Raw genomic sequence first — 23,807 nt, 5'->3', positions numbered from 1 at the left:
GGATGTCTGGTGTCTTTGGAGGTGTTCTTGGCTTGTGGTGCTATGAGTCCTCATGCTTCTCCTCTCGTTGTCTTTGACACACCTGCGTTTGTCCAGCTCTTCTGGGTGACACGATCTCCACTCTTCTTCTGCTTCTCCTCCGGGTGCAGTGACATGCACCATGTTCTAACAAGGCCAACAGGCCTAATAACCTCAATGGTCTCCGGACCATAAAGGCGAAACATCCATAGCTTTTCTCAGCTGCATGGCGAGCAGCCACTCATCTAGGGTGCTCCTTCTTCAGGCTGCTTCTCAACGCTCCTACTCCGGGTGTTTCCTCTCCAGGGAATGCCTTCCACTGGCAGTGGTGGCCTATGGCTTCTTGGCGCTTCTACTCCGAGTGTTTCATCTCCAGGGAATGGCTTCCATGGGCAGTGGTTAGCTGTGGTGGCGGTTGGCCACTTGTGGTGTACCAATCTCCTCTCGTCAGCCTTGGGTCACTGACGACTCCTGCTTGTGGCAGTGTGAGGGAGGACACTGTGCTGAGTTTGGCCCCTTCTGGGCTCCGTTGCTGCTGTGGAGATGTATGGAATCTCCCTGCTGGCTCCAGCAGTGCTTCTTTTTCAGAGAGCTTTCTTCTCCTCCTGGTAGAGAGCTTTCTTCTCCTCCTGGGTTTTCACCTCTACTGACATTCTTCTGGGCGCGTGTGTCACGCATTTCGGGCTGTGCATGCTTCTTCATTGCCAGGTCGCTCTCTTGTGGCACCGTGAGTGCCTGCTCTTCTTCCTTGTGGTGGTGGTCGTTCACCGCCAGGGTCGTGTGGCGCGCTCTTCTCAAGCGCTGTGACGTTGGGTAGCCACTGGGGGTGCGCTCTCTGCACCAGCCTTTCTTGGGTGTCCTTCATGTGCATGAGGAGGCTGCAATGGGGCTTTGCTGTCTGTGTTGCTCTGCACCTTTCTGCGGGATTTGTTAAGTCTCTTCCGTACCTTGCAGAGGTGACAGGCAGTGCTGTTTATACTGGGGGTGCTCAGCGCTTCCTACTGCATCGTGTGCCAATCACCAGCACTTTCTTCATGCTTGCGTTTGCACACATTCTCCTGGGGCTCTTTCAGTGTCTCTGCACCTTGTTTGTGTATGGGCAAATCTTGGTAAGCTGGCGCCTTTCCTTGACACCTTGCATGCTTGTGCTGTTGCTTGCCTTAGGGGGTGATTACCCCTCCAGGTATGCGGCCGTGCCCTCTTGATTGCAGTGTCGGCAGAGGGCTGCTGGGGGCTTTGCGGACTGCGATGCCCAGTGTGTCTTTTGTGGGTTTGCTGGCTTGTACTGCCAGGGGGGCGGCTCTGGGGTTTCCACTAGGTGGCACTGTCCTTACTCATTGCAGGCTTCAGTTGCCTCGAATCTGCATGAGGTTGGCATCTGTGGATGGAATGCGGCCTGTAGTGTGCTCTCCCAGGGCTCCTCGTCTCCAGGCTTCTCTCTCCCTCCACCACGCTAGTCATGTCGCAGCATGCAGAGGTTGCCGGTGTGGTGAGGCAGGCAGCTAGGTGGCGCTACACGGGCCTCACTGGTGCCTCCGGTCTCATACCGGTCTGTTTGTGGGAAATTGCTGAGGAGGCAGGTGCAGGGACGTACTTGGTTGGGGCAGTAAGGCAGCTCCTCTTGTGGCTTGGCCTTGCACCGTTCTTGTACATTAGCTGTTGCAGGGACTTTCTCGGGCTGCCTTTTGCGCTGTGCACTCTGGGCTGCAGTGCACTCAGGCAGCCACTAGATGGCATTGTGGGTGATTTCTTTCTCCGTTACTGGGCACCAGTCTCTCTTTGGCCTGCTGGCCACACGGGGCTCTTTGACGTGGCCCAGCAAGCAGGTGCGGCATCTTCTACACCCTCCGCTGGCGGGGCATTGAAGTTTTGCATGTAGTGGCGCAGCTCTCACCCAGAGGAATAATGCGGGAGCAGAATGCATTGTAGCCTTTGGGTCACGCTCGCTTACAGATATTTATTTTTATTTATTTTATTTATTTATTTATTTTTGTATAGCGCAAACAGCTACCCAACAAAGGGTTTCCCGGCGCTTATGATTCAATGAGGGGTAATTGGACAACTGACCTAGACGTTAAACAGGCAGGTTTTTATGGCTTTTCTAAATCTGATGTAATTAACCTCTGAGCGCAGAGCTTGTGGCATGGAGTTCCACAGGGAGGGACCAAGATATGCAAAGGATCTACCTCCCATGCGTGCTAGTCTTGTTTTGGGCACAACAAATTTATTCGCTGTTGCAGATCTTAGGGTCCTAGATGGAAGGTAACACTGTACCAGACTTTGTAGATATTTTGGAGCTTTATTTGTTGAGATTTTATGCATGAAGCATAATGATTTGAATTTGATTCTGTTCTCAATTTTTAACCAGTGCAATTCACGTATACGTTTGGTAGTGGGTGCGTGGATAGGAATTTTGCCTAGCAGTCTTGCCGCTGCATTCTGCACAGTTTGTAGTTTGCGGACTGTGGCCTTGTTAGATCCTAAGTATAGTACATTGGCATAGTCTAATCTTGATGTTATTAGAGCGTTAATGACAATTCTTTTTGTATGATCCGGTAGCATCCAGCAGATTTTCTTTAGCCACTTCAGGATGACAAAGCAGGTGGCTGATGTTTTAATAACCTGCTGGCGCATACTAAGTGTGTCATCAACAACAAAGCCTAGGTTGCGGGCTTGGTTAGTTGGAATTGGAGGGGGGCCCATTTCCGGTGGCCAGTGTTGGGGTCCCCAAAGTTCTTTATTTTTTCCCAGGAGTATAAGTTCGGTTTTTTCACCGTTTAATTTCAAAAAGTTATTTTTCATCCATCCAGCAATTTTCGTAAGTCCTGCTCTTAAAGTAGAAGGATCATTATTGCCTGTCGATGGTAGGGAAAAGAGAAGCTGAGAATCATCAGCGTAGGAGAACATTATCAGTCCAGTTTCCTTAACTATTTTAGCAAGAGGGCTCATATATAAATTAAAAAGTAGTGGACTTAAAATTGAGCCTTGTGGGACTCCATGTTTAAAGGTATGGGTGTCAGAGCACACCGAATTAGAGAAGATTTGAAATGTTCTGTTTTCGAGTAAGGATGTGATCCAATTTAGAGCAGGGCCACAGATGCCTATAGAGCGAAGTGTTTTTATTAGTACCGCATGTGAAACAGTGTCAAATGCGGCACTGAGGTCTAACAGCACCAGTGCCACTGTTTCACCCTTATCTATCATTGAACGGATGTTTTCTGTTACACCTAGGAGGGTTGTTTCTGTTGAGAAACCTGCTCGAAAGCCGGATTGATGGGGAGGTAACAGATCATGTGTTAATATATAATTTGAAAGGCAACGGTGGACATGCTTTTCTAGAATTTTGGCAAAAATGGGTAGGAGAGATATTGGTCGGAAGTTTGCGGGTACCTTTGGGTCAGCATCAGCTTTTTTTAGAAGGGGATGGATCATCGCATGCTTCCACTCCTGAGGAACACATTCTTCTTGCAAGGAGTTATTTAAAAGATCTGTAATAGTGGATAAAGCTTTCCTACTAAGCATTTTTATGATGGAGCAAGGTAGAGGGTCATTTGGCGATCCAGATTTTATTGTGCTTAGAAGTTCAATGACAGTGTCAACATTGAGTGTTGGCCAAACACTCAGTGTGGGGGTGGAAGTTTTATCCAAAGGAGTAGCAAAAATGATCTCTTCAGTGCATAATCTGTTAGGATTATTACCGTCAGAATGATCCTCTTCATGATTATTCTGATTAGGTTGGATGACCTGATAAATTTTGTCAACGTTGTCGACAAAGAGTGCGGCAAGTTGATTACATTGAGTTTTATTTAAATCAGGTGGAGTTTGTAAGGTATTTGAGCCGGCTAGCTCTTTAACTGTTTTGAAAAGCGTTTTAGCCTGATTTAAGGCTGCAGTGATTTTAGTGCAGACAAAAGTAGCTTTTGCTCCGCTGCACAACTTTTGGTAGTGAGTTAATTGATTTTTATAATAATTTTTAGCTTCAATGGAGTAGGACTTCCTCCATTGACGTTCAGCGTTCTTACATTTTGTTTTTTCATGTTTTAGAGAATCATTAAACCATGGAGCGGGTGGACGTTTGTTTATGCCTTTTAGCTTGGTCTTAGGGAGGCAGGAATCAATGGCTGTTAAGAGCCATGATTGGACAGAAACTGACAGATTTTGTACTCCTGAGTTGGTACATGGAGTTGTGTCTTCTAGCAGAGTATTTAGAATATTAATATCAAGTTTTTTCCATTTTCTCACTGTGGAGGGTTGAGCCGTAAGAGCATTATTGGAAGTTGGTATTTGAAAAGAGAATTTAATAGGAAAATGGTCTGACCAGGGAATAGGTATAGCTGGAAATGTGTTTCATTTATGAATATTTGAAAAGATTGGGTCCAATAAATGACCAGCAGTATGAGTAGGGCCCGAGTTTTTAAGACTTAAATTAAGGGACATAAAGTCATCAATGAGTTCAGTAGCTTTGGTACAGTGCTCATTGTCCAGATGAAGATTTAGATCTCCAATGACTGTGAAATTAGTAGTATTCATACTAAAAGGGCCTAGAAGGTCTGAAATGTTATTTAACCAATTTGATGCAGCACCAGGTGGACGGTAAATAAGTGCACCGCAAAAGGTAAACTTGGGTGAGAGTATAATTTTGAAGGTGGCGCCTTCACACCCTGGACATGGAAGGTTTATAAACTCACAGGTATAGATTTTTTTAAAAATAATTGCTATGTCTCCTCCAGTTTTGTTTTCCCTGTCAAGGCGTATAATCGCATATGAGTCAGGGAGAGCCGTGGCCACATCCGGACCAGAGCTTGCATGAAGCCATGTTTCAGTAATAAACAATGCGTCAGGTGCTTCGTCCAGCAGAAAATTAAAAATTTCAGTTTTATGTCTGGGCAAAGACCGGCAGTTCAAACTGAAAAAGGTGAATAATTTAGAGTTAGGATTAGCGCATGCAGCATTAGTTAGGGTCTCAAATTGTTTAATGCTAACACTATTCATTTCCAGTGAACAACCGTGACAGATGTTATGGTTTCTGTTTAAGTCTAAAAGACAACAATCTGGATGTTTGAATGTTCTTAAAGCTAAAAGCTGGTCTGTACTATATTGTATATAAGGGGAAGCAGTAGTATCGCAGGTTGTCAGGTTGTAGACACATACCGATGAATTTAGCTGGGAAGTAGGAGTCATGGCCACTGAGCGCGTCCTAGGCGCGGACGGGCGCAGACAGGCTGACTCAGGCGTGACTCCGGCGCTGATGTAGAAGCGTCCACTATTCGCGTCCGCTATCGCGGAGAGTTTCCGTTTCCTTAAGTAGTGTTGGCTAGAGCGCTGGTAGGCTCACGCCCCTACCCAAGATGTCCGCCGTTTTCTGACACCTTGCAGGCGAATAGATCGGTATTCAGCCCGAAAATCGGCTGTCACCGACTATGAGCAGGCTCACGTTATGTCAACTGCAATAATTATGCTAGTGCAAACAAGGTAGGTAATTTAAAACACGCCGTCTAAAAAGTGCTCGTTTTCAGCAATAATTACAGATGAACGTGCAGTATGACTACCTCTCGGCTATTTTGCCTCAAGAGGGGTCCAAAGAGTTTAAACACACAAAGAATCTCGTGTTCTTTAGCTGGGGGCTCCTTAAGTAGTGTTGGCTAGAGCGCTGGTAGGCTCACGCTCCTACCCAAGATGTCCGCCGTTTTCTGACACCTTGCAGGCGAATAGATCGGTATTCAGCCCGAAAATCGGCTGTCACCGACTATGAGCAGGCTCACGTTATGTCAACTGCAATAATTATGCTAGTGCAAACAAGGTAGGTAATTTAAAACACGCCGTCTAAAAAGTGCTCGTTTTCAGCAATAATTACAGATGAACGTGCAGTATGACTACCTCTCGGCTATTTTGCCTCAAGAGGGGTCCAAAGAGTTTAAACACACAAAGAATCTCGCGTTCTTTAGCTGGGAGCTCCTTAAGTAGTGTTGGCTAGAGCGCTGGTAGGCTCACGCCCCTACCCAAGATGTCCGCCGTTTTCTGACACCTTGCAGGCGAATAGATCGGTATTCAGCCCGAAAATCGGCTGTCACCGACTATGAGCAGGCTCACGTTATGTCAACTGCAATAATTATGCTAGTGCAAACAAGGTAGGTAATTTAAAACACGCCGTCTAAAAAGTGCTCGTTTTCAGCAATAATTACAGATGAACGTGCAGTATGACTACCTCTCGGCTATTTTGCCTCAAGAGGGGTCCAAAGAGTTTAAACACACAAAGAATCTCGCGTTCTTTAGCTGGGGGCTCCTTAAGTAGTGTTGGCTAGAGCGCTGGTAGGCTCACGCCCCTACCCAAGATGTCCGCCGTTTTCTGACACCTTGCAGGCGAATAGATCGGTATTCAGCCCGAAAATCGGCTGTCACCGACTATGAGCAGGCTCACGTTATGTCAACTGCAATAATTATGCTAGTGCAAACAAGGTAGGTAATTTAAAACACGCCGTCTAAAAAGTGCTCGTTTTCAGCAATAATTACAGATGAACATGCAGTATGACTACCTCTCGGCTATTTTGCCTCAAGAGGGGTCCAAAGAGTTTAAACACACAAAGAATCTCGCGTTCTTTAGCTGGGGGCTCCTTAAGTAGTGTTGGCTAGAGCGCTGGTAGGCTCACGCCCCTACCCAAGATGTCCGCCGTTTTCTGACACCTTGCAGGCGAATAGATCGGTATTCAGCCCGAAAATCGGCTGTCACCGACTATGAGCAGGCTCACGTTATGTCAACTGCAATAATTATGCTAGTGCAAACAAGGTAGGTAATTTAAAACACGCCGTCTAAAAAGTGCTCGTTTTCAGCAATAATTACAGATGAACGTGCAGTATGACTACCTCTCGGCTATTTTGCCTCAAGAGGGGTCCAAAGAGTTTAAACACACAAAGAATCCGAAGAGAAATATTCAGTAATAGAGTGAGGGGCACTGGCATGCATGTGAGGGTTAGAGCACTTCAGGCCATTTATTTGGGGACGTCATGTATTGCTTAGGAGTGATCATAAGCCCATTACCAATGTGTTGTCTACCAAGGGATTGTATAAGGCTTCACCCAGGTTGGCAAGATTATCTGTCAAGCTTCTTGATTTTAAATACACTGTCCAGTACATGCATGGTGTGCCGAAAAAAGTGGCAGATTTCTTTTAGTAGGTTGCCTCTTCCTGAGACGGAGACACAGGATGAAGATATTGAACAATTCAGTGTGGCTTGCTTGAATGGGTGGGCCTACTGTATTGAATAGAAATTGCTCACAACGTTAACGATGTGCACAGCACATTAACATTACATTGAATTTACATGGTCACTCTTTCTGTCTTTTTTGATAGGTAAAGCCACATAGGTGAAGTTCTGTTTTTATCATTTGAAATCTGGAATCTGGAATCACTGGATGGTGTCACTTTTGCAATTCTCCACAAATTCCAGAATTTTCAGATATAGTAAATGGAGGAAATTACATTTTTGAATCAAAGTTGCCTACTTTTTAGAAATAACTGGGGTTTCATTAAGATTTTAAGATATGTGGTAGGTTTCATGGGGCATAAATTGTCCACGGTTCCAAATTCCGCAGCTACTCATCCCAAAAATCAGCCTATTTTCTAGTTTCATTCCTGTTCTTTCCATGATTGTGTTCCTCGGCCTTTCCTGTCTCAGGCAATATGCCCACCCTCACTTGTGGAGTGCCACTTTAACCTGGCTAAACGTGGAAATGTAGTATGGTAGTTTTAGATCATCTGTTGATTTTCTCTACATTTTTAGTTTCCTATGTGTTGTGTCTACAAACACACTTTTTCAAAAAACGTCTTTATACTTAACTGACATTAGAGTTAATCCAGTAATTCAAACGACACCTATCTCTAAACTCAGATTCTGGGGTGCAATTTCTAGTTATTAGATTTGTTTCGTCATCAAGTAATCAATGATGGGTACACAGTGAAAAACATTGTAAACCACTGCTCGATTGTTGGCTCTAGATGTCTTTGATCAAAGTATAAATGTTCATTTTTGTGACCACATGAGACTAAATACCATAAAAGTATAGCTGTTTTGTTCATTGCGTTGCTGTACTAACAGTTATAGGTGAAAACCATGCTACACATTTCTCCCCCCCTACCCGTAGTCATTATTTTTGAATTTCAATGAATAGTTTTGTGAGGAATCCTTAAGAAATCTATAGAAGTGACCGTGTGCTGATTTTGGAATTTATTCTCTAGCTTTCTGTGGTCTCTCATCGATTTCATTTCTGTTTACCCCATAAATTGCAAATAGGTAAAAAGCACAAACGTACAAAATGGTGTCTGTATTCTTAGTGGCCTCTTGCTGGGGATACAGATATACTGCTTTTTAAGAGACCGCAGTCGAATTGCTGTGTACAACTAAGCTATTTGGAGGTTTTTCTCAGCTGTGTCTCTTTAGCACAGGAAGGAGTCCTGTTTGAATTTTTTCATAGGGATGGGAGAAAATTCCGTTTTTTAAGCAAAGTTGTCTAATTTGTAGAAATGGCTGTGGTTGGCAGGCTTCCCAAGACACCAGCTGACCCTGGACGCAAGTGCTGCAGCAAACAGTACCCCAAACAGCAGTCTAACTGCTACCTTCATTCTTGTGCTTTCCACAGTTGTGCTCTTCGGCCTTTCCTGTCCCAGGCTATAGGCCCACCCTACTCACTAATGGGGCACCGGTTGAGCCCGGGGGAGCGTAGTACTTTGCAATCATTTATTGATTTTCTGTGTATTTTGGGTCCTGTAAACAAAATCACTTTCTCACAGACCACACAAAGTGATTGATTAACATGTTGAGGTTACTGAAGATACAAACTAGGGTTTTTGTATTTCAAACATAATACCACAAATGGTGTATATTTAATAAAAATATATATATAAATGACTAATTGAAAGCATTCACAAAAAGTTTGCTAGATGTATTAAAGCTATCAAAAGCAACTAAAAGTGAGGTCAATATTTACCAGGCTGTCAGGACAAGCTTCTGCTTTTGCAATAGCCTCATCCACAGCTTCTTCTGCTACACGTAAGGCCACGGAAAGCGTATCCATCATGCTGTGTCCTAGAAACACAAATGAAAAAGATATTTAGTGGACGATGCTCCTGTATATAGAAAATAAGAAGTGAACATTCGTGTTAATAAAAATAAGGATTACAGCTTTAGACACAAAGGGCAGTAGTATAACAGGATGACAGGGATATACTACCAAGTTCGCAATAATACTTTCAATGCATACACTCATTGCATATTTTAAATGAAGAACTTATATTTCTACAAAATACTTCAATACTATTGGAGAAAATTCTAGTTTGCAGATTCATAAAGGTAGGATACGTGCAGATGGGAGAAGTACAAATGTGAAAGTTATACCAGTGTGCATATTTTATAACTATTAAAAAAGGAGACATTCTGGAGGGGAGCTGTAAGTATTTCTGGGAGTTGTCAAGGGTGGATAATTAAAATAACATGAACACCTAGAGAGTCATAGATCTATGGCCATTCTTTCTTATTGATCAATCTTTCACCAAACGTCTATGCTCTTCTGTCTTAATGCATATCAATGTAGGTGCAGCTAGTGCTGAAAGTGTGGCAAAGGAACTGAAGTATCCCACATTTAAAGAAGTGTGGGGAAAGGGAGGTCTTAACATTGAAAAAAGTCGAATGTGAAATGTTGCAGGTACTCTAACCGTACCCAATGCAGATATTCTGCACAAGTGGGCAGGGGTATAATTAAATACATTGTTTTAGTTGACCACAGGCAAAGCAGGGAAACTCAAGAATTATCAACGTAGGGAAAGAGAAGCCTCAGATGATTAAAATCCCACTCAGCTTCCAGGTAATTTCCAGGTAAGTTGTAATAAAAAAATCAAAATGGAGAGTGGCACCATTTCTACTGGAGGGACCTCAATAGAAAAACTTTCTGTGGGTCCCTCAACAGCTATTTTCGGTCAATGGTATATGCTGTGCCATCACTGTACTAATAGTTGATAGCATCATCATTGGGTCTTGTTTACTCCACCAGGAGGAGATCCAGCTCGGTCGAGAGATTAGTTGAGATTATTATGTGGAAACGTGATCTAAAATTACCTCTTATCTAGAAAGAACGCTTTAATAAAAGCCTTGATAAGAATAAGATTAAAAATGAAAAGTGGATGGGAATTTGGGAAATATAATGTGTCCCTCACATCACATAGTGAGAACTCATCATCGTGAAAAGTGGTCGACATGTTTCAGCCCACCAGCGCCCTTTTCGGGATAGTTTGTTGTCGTCAGGACCAATAGTTTATGGGATCCTTACTCTGGTTTCCCAAGTCAGGTGGAACAGTGCCCCCTGATTATTCGCTATCTTCCGGTTTGACTCTCTCTGGGGGGGCGGGGGTAGACGGAGTTGCCACCCTCTGTCGGTGTGGCACGTTCTCTTCAGTCCGGTCCCTCCCGTCCAAACAGGGAAACTATCATCTACTGGCTAGAGGCTCCCAGTCATAGTAAGATAGCTGAAGAGGTTGAGTTTCTGCTAAAGTATATATCCTGCAGGTTTGATACCTGTGAGATAACTTGGCAATTTAATGGCTGGTGATATGTATGTGTATATATACATATATTCACTGAAAAAACCATAGGTTATAGACCATATATAGTTAGGAATTAGCATTTAAAAAACCTTATTTTACTCACACAAAACCATTGAAATTCCATATATAGTTAGTTGCACTAACTATATATCGCGCACCCGCAATCCACTGCTGATCATGTCACATATTACATCATTTATGACATGGTCAGTGACATCACTGATGGCATCACTGATGACATCTCAAATGACATCACTGATGACATCACTGATGACAACATCCAGTGACTGTATGTTTCTGTAAAGTTAAAATATGTCTTACATATTGAAGAATGAGTGGATGTATAAGTGTCTGGATGAAGGATTTAGTAGGTGCATGACTGACTGTATAAGTGAGTGATTAAATGTGTCTCACTGAGTGCATGGGTTAGTGACTAAACTGTCTTAATTTGTGCATCATTATGTCTGTTGTGATGTAAACTGCTGCATGTGTTGATCATTAGCTATACGAGAGGCTATTTGTGTTATTGATTGGTTGCCCAAGTATTTGTATGGGAGATTGAGTTTGTGTAGGGGTGGCTGGGAGGCGTGTGACTCTGTGCATAGATGTGTGAGCAGTTGATTCACTAGGTGTATGAGTTCAAGAGTGCATGTGGAAACAGCTACATGGGCAGTTGACTGTGTGCATGAGTGTATTGATGAGTGAATGGATATCTCAATGCTACATGTCATAGTAAGTACATATGTAAAACACAGTACATGTGAGAGTTGGCATATATAAATAACTGTGCATGAGAGCCACTGAATGTGTGAGTGGTTGTATGGATCATTGTGAACTTGTATCAGGGATTGTATAAGAGAGTAAATATGTGTTAGTATATGTTTGAATAAGTAAGGTGTGTATAACTGTATAGTTGAAGAAATGGAGGTGAGATTGTTTCTTTGCATGACTGACTAGGTGTGTGAGTAACTCCATGGATGAGTGACAGTGTGTGAGTGTCTGTATACACTGAGTGTATCTAAGGTTATATTAGAGTCTGAAGAGGTTTATCGTATTAGCACAAGAATGATGTCAAATGAGATGTCATCATTGATGTCATCAGTGATGTCATTTGAGATGTCATCAGTGATGTCACTGACCATGTCATGAATGATGTAATATGTGACATGATCAGCAGTGGATTGCGCGATATATAGTTAGTGCAACTAACTATATATGGAATTTCAATGGTTTTGTGTGAGTAAAATAAGGTTTTTTAAATGCTAATTCCTAACTATATATGGTCTATAACCTATGGTTTTTTCAGTGAATTTTCAAGGTTTTGTAAATGCTAATTCCTAACTATATATGGTCTATAACCTATGGTTTTTTCAGTGAATTTCAATGGTTTTTTAATAGCAAATATCATAAACTGTCGAATGTCAAGTACGTGGTAAGTAAAAACATTTTCGTGTTTATGCACACTGATCTGCTTTGAATGCTGCCCCCCCACCCCTCATTTCTATTAGGAGTACTCTCTCTTTGCAGATAGTGAAGGGTAGTTAACGCAGGCCTTTGCCCCCGTTGTAATCCGTCGTGCCTGCTTCTCTCTCCATTTGATTGATTGTTCTCTTTGGTTCATTCTCTATTTACAAACAAGCACAGAGTCGCAATACTCTGTTTAGTCTTTGCAGATAGCGAAAAATCGTGTAAAAAAACAAAAGGAATCGAGCAAAATCAGTAGGCCACTAATGGGATCTCTTTTTGACCTCGCTAAAATAGAAACATTAGGAACAACCTGTTGAAAATAGCAATGTGTATGTACATAAGCGGCGTTCATTTGTGTTCACAGTACCCCTTGTTGATTGTTTGAATCGAGCATTGAATTGTTCGAAGTTGGTTCTCTTAAGGATCTTCTCTGCCTGCAAACGAGGAAGAATAGGAATATTCTCTCTCCCTTTGCAGATAGTGAAGGGTAGGTAACGCAAGCCTTTAACACGTCGTACCTATTTCATTCCTCATTGATTGATTGATTGTCCGAACATTGACTGTTTGGGAATTAGTTCTTTTTGGAGGTATTCCCTGTTTGCAAATAAACGTAGGAAAATCTTTGCAAGTAGTGAAAGGGTACGTAATGCGGACCTTTCTCCCCCGTTGTAATCTGTCATGCCTATCTACTCCCCACTGATTGATGCACCTGTTTCACCCGGACCATTTACTAGAGATAGGTCATCTGGCCCAACAAGAGAGCACCCCTAGTGAAAAGGACATATGCAATAATAACGAAGTGATCACTGTATCCTGTTAACAGAAACTTTAGCATGAAACAACCTGGAAAGAAAAGAATAGGAAAACGAAAATCAGTAGGCCACTGATGAACTTTTTATTAAATAACAAACAAAGAAACGATAACAATACGTAATGATAAAACCTATTATTGTCCTAGAAACAAGAAACGTTAGAAGTAAGCCCGTAATAAGAAACCTGAAAACATCACCCCTCACTGCCCCAAAACGTGTCTGTCCCACCGCCTGCCACGGCCAAATAACGGCAAACTGGGAAAGATAGAAGTCAGCAGACATCCGCCCCATTCTAGAAACTTCCAAAGGGCAACAGGTTTTCGGCTACGCCCAGCCGGAAGCAACACATATAAGGCGGGTCCTGCTGCCACGCCTCGGCCAGGAGATCATCACGTAGGGTGTAGCCGGAGGAGAGGCCGAGGCCAGCGGGACCCGGCCAGGGGGATTGACAACACTGGAGAGTTTTAGGGGGGGGGAATGTCCGTGTCCTCGACCCTCCCCTCTCTCTCCCAGTCCGGCCGCGGTGGCCCTTGAGAGTTGCAGGTTGTCCCTCCACACTCTCTCCCGGTCCGGCCACCAACGGCCGGGGGCTGGGGCCGACGGGATCCGGCTGCAGCCGATGAGCCAAGGAACCCGTTCATGGGGCCAGAGCAAAGGGCGTCTGGCCGCCATCCACCGGAGGTCCGGCCCAAAGACGGACGGGACATTTCTTCTTTCTTGAATAATTGCTGCAACAACCCTGGGGGGGGGATGTCTTGCACATGCCTCCGACCCCCCGCCCCCCCCCCCTCTCGTCCTCATCGCCTGGTCCGGCCATAACAAATCTCAAGCGAGACGCCGTGGGGTGCACTGGGAGGGAGAGACGGTGCGAACAGGCCTCTCCCGCCTCCCCAGGTGGAGGCTTCCCAGCTGCACCCTCAGCACTCCAGGCGCCCGGAAAAGGATCCGGCTGCAGCCGATGAGCCAAGGAACCCGTTCATGGGGCCAGAGCAAAGGGCGTCCGGCCGCCATCCACCGGAGGTGCGGGCCAAAGACGGACGGGACATTTCTTCTTTCTTTTATAATGGCTGCGACAACACTGGGGGGGGATGTCTTGCACATGCCTCCGACCCCCCCCCCCTCATCCTCATCGCCTGGTCCGGCCATAACAAATGTCAAGCGAGACGCCGTGGGGTGCACTGGGAGGGAGAGACGCTGCGAACAGGCCTCTCCCGCCTCCCCAGGTGGAGGCTTCCCAGCTGCACCCTCAGCGCTCCAGGTGCCCGGAAAAGGGTTCTTCCACTGTGGCAATGCTGCAACGTCTCGCCCGACAGGGTGGAGCCCGTCCGCTCATTTGACCCCGCGATCGCCAGTAGCTACCGAACTCTCAAAATGGCGGTCGACCTGGCAAGAGCGGGCCCAGCATAAAGAAATGGCCCGGTCACTGGTTGACTCCACCACCGTAGTCCTCCACGACCTTGAAGATTCTAGAGGAGCCGCGGGAGTCTCCGACCCCCGCAGACACCCCCGATGGGGAATGACTGCCATGATCGCCCGTGGAGTGACGAAACTGTATCCGCGGGACGTCGGCGCTCCCATGCTGCCGCCAGCCTCAGTTTGAATGACTAGAATCCTGCAGACCTCAGTTCCGGTGAAAGCACAGTGTGACCCGGTAGGAAAAATTGTTGCACCCCCTCCCCTTTTTGACTGATAGTTCAAACCACCGATCCTTTCCTTTGCCCTTTTACCGGAACTTTGGACTGCCTCCCCCTCTTTTACATTTTCTAGAGAAAACAAAACATTAACCACTACATTAGCATAGCAGTTGACACCAGAACTGTTTTCAAATTGAAAACCAACAACATCTTCAACAGAATCCTTTTTGTTTCTGCTGTGACCCTGCTACAGCACAGGCATTGTCCCCAGCAGTAATTCTGCAATGCCGGTAAGTATAGCTGTGGTGCCTACTGGACTCACTCACCCCCGCGGCGCCCCACGCCGTTATTTGCTGGGCGGCAACTTACTAGACATCACCTTCGTGACATCCAGATTTCAGCGCTTTCTGCTGCCTTGGAACTATTCGCACAACAGACCGCTACTGACAATCCACCCCCCGGGACGCCCCACGCCGGATCCCAAATCAGTGCGGCACCCAGGCAACATCTTCTGAATTTTCATAATTTGAAAGAACTAGTAACATGTCCTCATCAGGAATTTCCTCATGAAAAGTCTGCAATGATGATTCTTGTAACTCTATGGTCTCCAAACATTCGATAAATTCGCCATCAAGAGATTGATCAAAAAAATCATTCAAGTTATCTCCTCCTTGTGAGAATATTTCATTATTGGTGCTGTCAATTTCAATAAATGTATTGGATAATTCAAAAGAAATTGCCACGGTCTCTTCGTTGTTTAAATGTTTTTACTGTTTTTGTTTTGTTGTATATATTTATAAGTTATTAAAGTTTTATAATCCTACTACTTTGTTGGAGTGCTATATATTTTTAATATGACACATAATTGTAAAAACTTTGATGTACAAAGAGTCATCCCTGGAATCTTCCGCTTCAGGCTCGGTCCCCTCCCCAATCACAATACAGGATGGTTTTCAGATAGTAGGAACACGTGTGGTGTGACGGATCTCATCGGGTGTGGGCCTTGATCTACTATAACTCCTTTGAAGAGGGGTGATTCTTTACAGCTGGGGCCATAAACTACATCTGCAGGGCTAGCTGATAGCCTGGACAATCGGACACAGAGGAAGAGGAGTGTCAGAGGGTGCGGTAGTGAATAGGGCGAAAGGGAGGTGTCGGGCGGGCACAGAGTGTGATTCTCAGGGAAGAGCAGCGCAGATGGGGGGAGGTTTATTGCCCATGCATAAGACAGAGAGCGGGGGTGACCAGTGCCTGGGGAAGATGCTTGCGAGGGTGGGGAGCCATGCTACGAATCGACAGCGTGCAGAGAGTGGTTATGGTCAAGGCATCTAAAATGGCTGCCGTGCACGACAAAAGTGTGGCATTTCAAAAAAGGCAAGATGGCGCAGACAATGTTTTTCAACACTTCCTCATTTCCTTCGAATCGAACGTTAACAGACGTTGGTGCATATTACCAAAGTTAAGCGATATTTATCGCTAACGATGCTTAGCAACGAATTTTTTACCGCTAAGCATCGTCAGAAATTATCGAAGATAAACCTTGCTATTATCAAGGTTTATCGCAAATGCGATAAAAAACGGCCGCAATGCATGAATATCGCTAAAAAGTCAGCGATATTCATGCATTACCGAGCTAATGCTCTTAGCCATGTTATCCACCTCCCATTGGATAACATGGCTAAGAACTGCTCAGGGAAGGTGTTAGTTTTTGGAGATATTCGCGCTTAGCGCGAATATCTCCAAAAGTTGGTAATAGGAGATAGATATCTTGCATGTTGTAATGCAAGTTATTGTGGTATATGGAACTCATACCATAATCTCTCAGGAAAGCAGAAACTGATCCTTTTGAGACCGCCTGAGAAGGCCTAGGAGGTGAGGGGTACTCTACTTTGCCCCCTTTTCACATTCCGAACTATTTTTTTTTACTCTCTTCTGTAATTACACAAAATGGCAGCGATAAGATGCATCAGAGACAGACAGTGAGAGAAAGGAGGCCGGAGATGAAGAAGAGATGTCAAATACACATTGGAGATAATATAGTGGGAGAAGGGAAGTAAATATGAGTAAACTTACCATGTAACATAAAAATGTTGCACTCTATACTATAAGTCTCATTTTATACTACGATCACTTCGCTACAACCTCATAAATTAAAAATAAAAATGAATAATGTCTCAAACAATTTTTGATTTCTAAATATAAATGTATTCTTCTGAATTTTCAAAATTTGAAAGAACTAGTAACATGTCCTCATCAGGAATTTCCTCTTCAATCATCTCATCTGGAATCTCCTCATGAAAAGTCTGCAATGATGATTCTTGTAACTCTATGGTCTCCAAACATTCGATAAATTCGCCATCAACAGATTGATCAAAAAAATCATTCAAGTCATCTCCTCCTTGTGACAATATTTCATTATTGGTGCTCTCAATTTCAATAAATGTAGTGGATAATTCAAAAGAAATTGCCACGGTCTCTTCATTGTGAGCCATTTTATTTTGAAATTGCTTGCTGTAAATTGCAGAAAAAAATAATCACTTTCATTTATCGTTTTTAGTAATACATAATATAAAACTAACTTTATCAAGTATTTAGTATAACAGAAGGACTGTAAATAAATAACAGAAAACATTTTTCGTCCCAGCAGAATAAGCGCGTGAGGCACCAGCGCACCTGCGACTCTTCCCGCCCCACCCCTGCCCCTGCTGCTGATAACGGCTCGCGGCCCCCGCTTCGCAGGCGCCGCTCGCAGCCATCTTGATTTACATTTGGACTGCTGTTGTTTCCTGGATGCCCGTGGACCCTTAAACTCCTGCAAAGAATCCCGGGGAGAGACCAGAGCCAGTCCGGTTAGTGGGTGTGGGACTGCGAGTCCCAGCAGGATAAGCGCGTGAGGCACCAGCGCACCTGCGACTCTTCCCGCCCCACACCTCCCCCTGCTGCTGATAACGGCTCGCGGCCCCCGCTTCGCGGGCGCCGGTCGCAGCCGTCTTGATTTACTGTTGGACTGCTGTTGTTTCCTGGATGCCCGTGGACCCATAAACTCCTGCAAAGAATCCCGGGGAGAGACCAGAGCCAGTCCGGTTAGTGGGTGTGGGACTGCGAGTCCCAGCAGGATAAGCGCGTGAGGCACCAGCGCACCTGCGACTCTTCCCGCCCCACCCCTGCCCCTGCTGCTGATAACGGCTCGCGGCCCCCGCTTCGCGGGCGCCGCTCGCAGCCGTCTTGATTTACATTTGGACTGCCTGTTGTTTCCTGGATGCCCGTGGACCCTTAAACTCCTGCAAAGAATCCCGGGGAGAGACCAGAGCCAGTCCGGTTAGTGGGTGTGGGAATGCGAGTCCCAGCAGGATAGGCACGTGAGGCACCAGCGCACCTGCGACTCTTCCCGCCCCACCCCTCCCCCTGCTGCTGATAATGGCTCGCGGCCCCCGCTTCGCGGGAGCCGCTCGCAGCCATCTTGATTTACATTTGGACTGCTGTTGTTTCCTGGATGCCCGTGGACCCTTAAACTCCTGCAAAGAATCCCGGGGAGAGACCAGAGCCAGTCCGGTTAGTGGGTGTGGGACTGCGAGTTCCAGCAGGATAAGCGCGTGAGGCACCAGCGCACCTGCGACTCTTACCGCCCCACCCCTCCCCCTGCTGATAACGGCTCGCGGCCCCCGCTTCGCGGGAGCCGCTCGCAGCCGTCTTGATTTACATTTGGACTGCTGTTGTTTCCTGGATGCCCGTGGACCCTTAAACTCCTGCAAAGAATCCCGGGGAGAGACCAGAGCCAGTCCGGTTAGTGGGTGTGGGACTGCGAGTCCCAGCAGGATAAGCGCGTGAGGCACCAGCGCACCTGCGACTCTTCCCGCCCCACCCCCTCCCCTGTATTTAATTCCACCTACTCTCACGAACGCGGGACGCGCACGGGACGGAGCTCGGGGCTAAGCCCGGGCAAAGGGCGGGCCCTCTGAGGCCCTCAGAGACCGAGTGAGGCCGGGCAGGGCCTACTCTCTTCCATCTATTGATTCTTACTGTTATTTGGTCCACTTATCCACAATGTCCCAAAGTCCGGACCAACCACTTCCTGAGAAGGCTGGGTGTAGTTTTAACGGCCCCCTTGACAATTATTTCACAAAGGCTCCCATCGATCCACATAGGGAGAAGACTCTGGCAGAGCGTAGGGCAGAGCGCCGTCGCTCTGTCGAAAGCATGAAGAATAAGGTTTCCGCAGATTCCCCGCTCAACGCCCTTCCCCTTACTGTTGGATGTACTCCCAGCAATGAAGATCTTTTATCTTTGGAAAGCTTCCCACTTCTGTTACGAGACTGCACTCCAACACCTTTGGTCCATATAGACCAGCCCGTAAGTGACATTACTCCCTCTAGTCCGATACTGCTCGATGCTGACTTGACTACCCGGACCTTGGCCCAGGCTAAACATGTTCAAAATAAATTTTAAAAACCAGTGCAGGCAAAGATTCATGGACCACCACCTGCAAAAAGAAGACGGAAGGGGGGGGGACCAGCAAAAGCCAAAGATTAGTCATACTGATTTTGGAAAACCTTCTAAGCCTACCATCAGAACTGCTTTGGTCCCAGTGGTCGCTCAAGTTAACACGCCAAATCCGGCACCTTTGCCACCATTGGTATCAGTTGTACAAATTGTGAACACTAATGTCCCCATTGATATTCCTGATGACCCCTCCCTAATGAATGTTTCTACTGCCGCCTCACTGGATAACATGGAACACCTAATAAGGTCTTTCATCTTACCCATTATAGAGAGGTTGAGGAGGGTGGAGAAAAAGCTTGAAGACATTGAGGCTATAGTTAATAATCACCAGGGACCATCGAAGGCATTGGTGAGTGGGGTTCCTGCACCACCAGCCGTGGTGACTTCGTGCACTCTCGGCGCTTCTAAAGGTACTTACCAATCCATTAAACTAACGAACCCCAAGCAACAGAAGGTTCCTTCCCCAAGCAGAATAACAACTCAGTTCCCAAACCAGTTAATGCAGCCATGATGGGACCTGGAAAACCATCTGCTGGGAATCCACAGCAGACTACAAGGGGTTCCACCAGACATACCAGGTCACCCTCTCGTAAAAGCCCTCAAGTAGAATTACCTCCTGAAGCTGCCCCGTATGTGGTTGTTGTGACGGGGGTCCCTAGTTTGCCAGTTAATAAGGTATGAGGGGTTTCTCCAGCTCAAAAACAAAATTATGCACTGGCTTGCCCAATTTAGACCACTCACACATAACATCAATGGTGATATTGTGCACGTTCGACGACTCTCTTGGCTGGGTAGTAGGGTCAAGGACAACGATGGAGATCTAGTTGTCGTAAATTTTAGAAACCCTCGAGCAGTCAATTATATATTAAATTGGCCCCAGGGTGGAGGCAGCAACTCCATTGTCCCGCGTCCCTTGACTTATTTTTATCCTAGATCCCTGGTGTTTCCCCCCACCTACATTGATGGCCAGGTACCTAACCAGATTGCCCCCCTAATGTCTTACAATACTGGGTATCCGCCACAAGCCCCACACCCTCATCATGTTGCTGACCCCTTTGGGTGGAATACGGTACCTCCCAGGTCTAATAGAAACCCTAATAGGAGAATGGAACATCTGAGACCTTTCACACCCCTGGAGTCAGTAAACAGGTTTGATGTCTTCTCTGGTCTGGACGACTGTGATTGAAGATTACAGTCTGACCAGTGCATGGCTGGCCAAATAAATGAAATGGGCGAGGGTGTGATTGGTGGGGAAGTCCAATTTATTGAACCCCTTCCCAAGTTGTCAGCCATCACTGTGGCTGCCTTACCTGATTCCCCTGCGACGTCTTCCGGCAAGCGTATATCCTGTTTGTCTATTCTCTCCTGGAATTTAGCCGGACTCCAGGGCAAATTAGACTCCCCAGATTGGGGGTCTTTTATTGACACTCAGGATGTATGCATGTTTCAGGAGACATGGGTGCGGGAGGACAAATGGCGGTCAGGCTATGCAACCTTCTCAATCCCAGCCAAATGGGAGGGGAGAGGACGGCCCTCGGGGGCCTTTGCATTTGGGTGGCATCCCATCTGGGATGCATGGCTAGGGCCCTTAAAACCAACTCACTGGATGTTCAGTGCGTGCTGTTGGAATGGTCGAACCGTACACAACTCGCGCTGATAAACGTATACTCCAGACCGGTGGGTATAACAAGGCCATCACCCACCTTTGATGAGCTCTCCTTATTTTTGCCCACATTACCCAAGGGTGTTAGGATCCTGTTGGGGGGAGATTTTAATTGCCAGTATGAGCCGCTAACCCTGACTATGGAGGGAGCACTTCTGGAGGAGGATGACAAGTGGGGAATTCCGCAATTAGTTGGCCCCCCAGCTAAGCCATGGACTCCCCTAGCAACACAAATTCTGGCACTTACTCTCAGTAACTCTCTGAGGGCTTGTAATGGCCGATCTAGGAGTGACATCCCTTCAAAGCCTACTTTTAATAAACCCGGGCAGGAGTCTCATTTGGATTACATCCTTGTTCAGACTTCGGACTGGAACAAGGTTTCTGACTTCGAAGTAGTCCAAAGAAGTGACAGCGACCACAATGCGCTGATTCTCTTGCTGGTTTCGCCCAGTGGTTGTACGGATGACCAGCCGGTTGAGGCATCTCCAGACCATAATTTAATTTTAACCAACGATAGGCGCAGAGTTCGATGGACTAAGCTTTTGGATAACCCTGCCCACATCTCCGAGCTTTATGCACGGATCCTCCCCACATTTGAACGCATAGGGTCCCTCATTAATCAATCCTCTTCAGAAGAACTTTTCCCCAAGCTGGGTACCCTCCATACGGATTTGGTGGATACCCTTGTGGAACTCTTAAATCCAGTTGTGAGGAAAGGGCCCCGTAGGGGGCAAAGACCCTCATGGTTCAATTCAGCTTGTAGGAAGGCAAAGGCCAAACTGCTCGCTGCACTGAAGCACCCCAGGGATATATAGATAATTAAGTCGAGGAGGGCGGAGCTGAAGCAAGCCATCCACCATGCAAAGGTGGATTGGGACTGTTCCAACTGGGAAAATATGTTGGCCTCCCTCCAGGCTAGAGATGCTCGGAAATTTTGGCAGATAGTGAGAACAGGATCTGCAGAGCCGACTCAAGCTGTGAAGGCCAACATAGCGGCTTCTGTGTGGGAAGATCACTTCCGCAGTCTTTACGAAGAGGTTGGCCCGGGCCTGCACAAGCCCCAAGCTGGGTCATCATTTGAACATCCTTTTTCCCCCGGGGGGTCAACTGCGCAAGTTTTAACTTTGGAAGGCGCTGAGCCATTGCAATTTTCACTAGGGGAGGTCTCTAACGCAATATCCAAACTGCCATCAGGAAAAGCCCCCGGATTAGATAAAATCCCGGGTGATTTATTTAAGCACCAACCTAGGGTTGAACTCCCTACTTGCTAGTAGTTTTTAATGCAATCCTTGGGGGAATGGCAGTCCCCAGTACTTGGCTGGGAGCAGAGATTGTACCTATCTTTAAGAAGGGCTCTCCCCTGCTCCCAGCCAACCACAGGCCAATCAGCCTCATTGATGTTTCACAAAAAGTTTTTGCGAGGCTGATTCTTGACCGCCTGCAGGAATGGATGACGGACTGCTCAATTTTAAGCACATTCCAGGCAGGGTTTAGGAGTAAGGTGTCAACCACGCATCATATCTTTCGGCTGGCCCTTCTCTTCTGGAAGACGGTGCGGGTGGAGGGGGGTACATTGTATACCGTCTTTGTCGACCTCCGTGCAGCGTTTGATTTGGTTCCTCGGAGCAAACTTTGGACGGTACTCGCCAAACTCGGCATCCCCCCTGCTCTCCTAGACATCATTGTTCGCCTACATACACATAATTATGCACAGGTTAGGTGCGGGAGGATGGGTTGCCTTACTAAAAGATTTCCCGTTGGCAGAGGGGTAAGGCAGGGCTGTGTTCTTGCACCGACCCTGTTTTGCCTCTTTGTCAACGGGGTAATCGACTTTTTCAACAATGTCACCAACACAGATGCACCTAGGCTTGGCGGCAGCAGGGTGCCCGCAATTATGTTTGCGGACGACACCCTGCTGCTGTCGAAATCCCCTATGGGGATTCAGCGTATCCTGGAGGGGTTTGAGGCATTCTGTGGAGAGCATGGTCTCGAAATAAATGCCATGAAAACTAAGTACATGATCTTTAATCCCCCCCAAAAAACACGACCCAACCCATCTATAGGCCTGAATAGATTAGAAAGAGTCTTTACGTTTGAGTACCTGGGCGTGACCATTAATGATAAACTGGAATGGGGTGATCACCAGGGTACACAGACAAAATATCGATTTTTAAATATCGATATGCAAAAATATCGAAGTTTAAATATCGATATACAAAAATATCGAAGGTAAGTAATATCGACAGTCTAAATATCGATATTGGCATGATATCAGTAATATCGAAGTTGTAAATATCGATGTTAATAATATCGAAATTAATAACTTTGATGTTACTAATATCAATTTTTAAATAAATTTAGTGTATATTATATTGTATTTATTATGTTTTATTATTTATTTTTAATGTTATTTTATTAAATATTGTCTTTTACTACTGTAGCGGGTTGTGGGTTTATAGGGGAATAGGGTGGGAAGTAATTAAATTATGTTAAATTAATTATTAATTAGTAGGAATTATTAATTAATTAATTGAGAATTAATTTTTAATTATTTTTAATTAATTTATTAATAGATAAATATGTTCTGTAGCGGGTTATGGGTTTATAGGGGAATAGGGTGGGAAGTAATTTAATAATAATTAATTAATTGATATATGTTTGTACATATTTTAATTAATAATTAATTGGTAATTAATTTCTATTCATTAGTTAATTAATTATTATAATTTTTTACATATTTATAATTATTAATTAGTTGGTAATTAATTATTATTAATTATTTAATTACATTAATTATAGTAATTTTTTTATATATAATTTATTGTTATTCTTAATTAATTAATTGTGCAAAATAATATTTATTATTAAATTAAATTAATTACAGCAAATGTGCTAATATATTTACTTTATTGTTATTGTTAATTAATAATTAATTGGTAATTAAATAATATTAATTAATTTTGGGTACAGGGGTATTTTTAGGGTTCAGGGTCAGTTTTCAGTTCATGGGTACAGGGGTATTTTTAGGGTTCAGGGTCAGTTTTCAGTTCATGGGTAAAGGGGTATTTTTAGGGTTCAGGGTCAGTTTTCAGTTTTTGGGTAAAGGGGTATTTTTAGGGTTC

At 45.2% G+C, this 23,807-nt stretch overlaps 1 protein-coding gene across 1 annotated transcript in view; it reads right to left on the bottom strand.

Moving 5' to 3' along the window:
• The window catches only part of MYRIP (myosin VIIA and Rab interacting protein), a 1,796,584-nt gene that overhangs the window by 548,477 nt on the left and 1,224,300 nt on the right, over window positions 1-23,807 (bottom strand). Inside the window, exon 6 of the mRNA XM_078663521.1 lies at window positions 9,001-9,098. Within this exon, the coding sequence (XP_078519647.1) occupies window positions 9,001-9,098 (98 nt within the window). The remainder of the gene's footprint in view (window positions 1-9,000; window positions 9,099-23,807) is intronic.

The sequence above is a fragment of the Lissotriton helveticus genome, chromosome 10 (genome assembly GCF_964261635.1).
Source record: "Lissotriton helveticus chromosome 10, aLisHel1.1, whole genome shotgun sequence".
NCBI lineage: Eukaryota > Metazoa > Chordata > Amphibia > Caudata > Salamandridae > Lissotriton > Lissotriton helveticus.
This window is presented reverse-complemented; position numbering and strand designations above follow the sequence as displayed.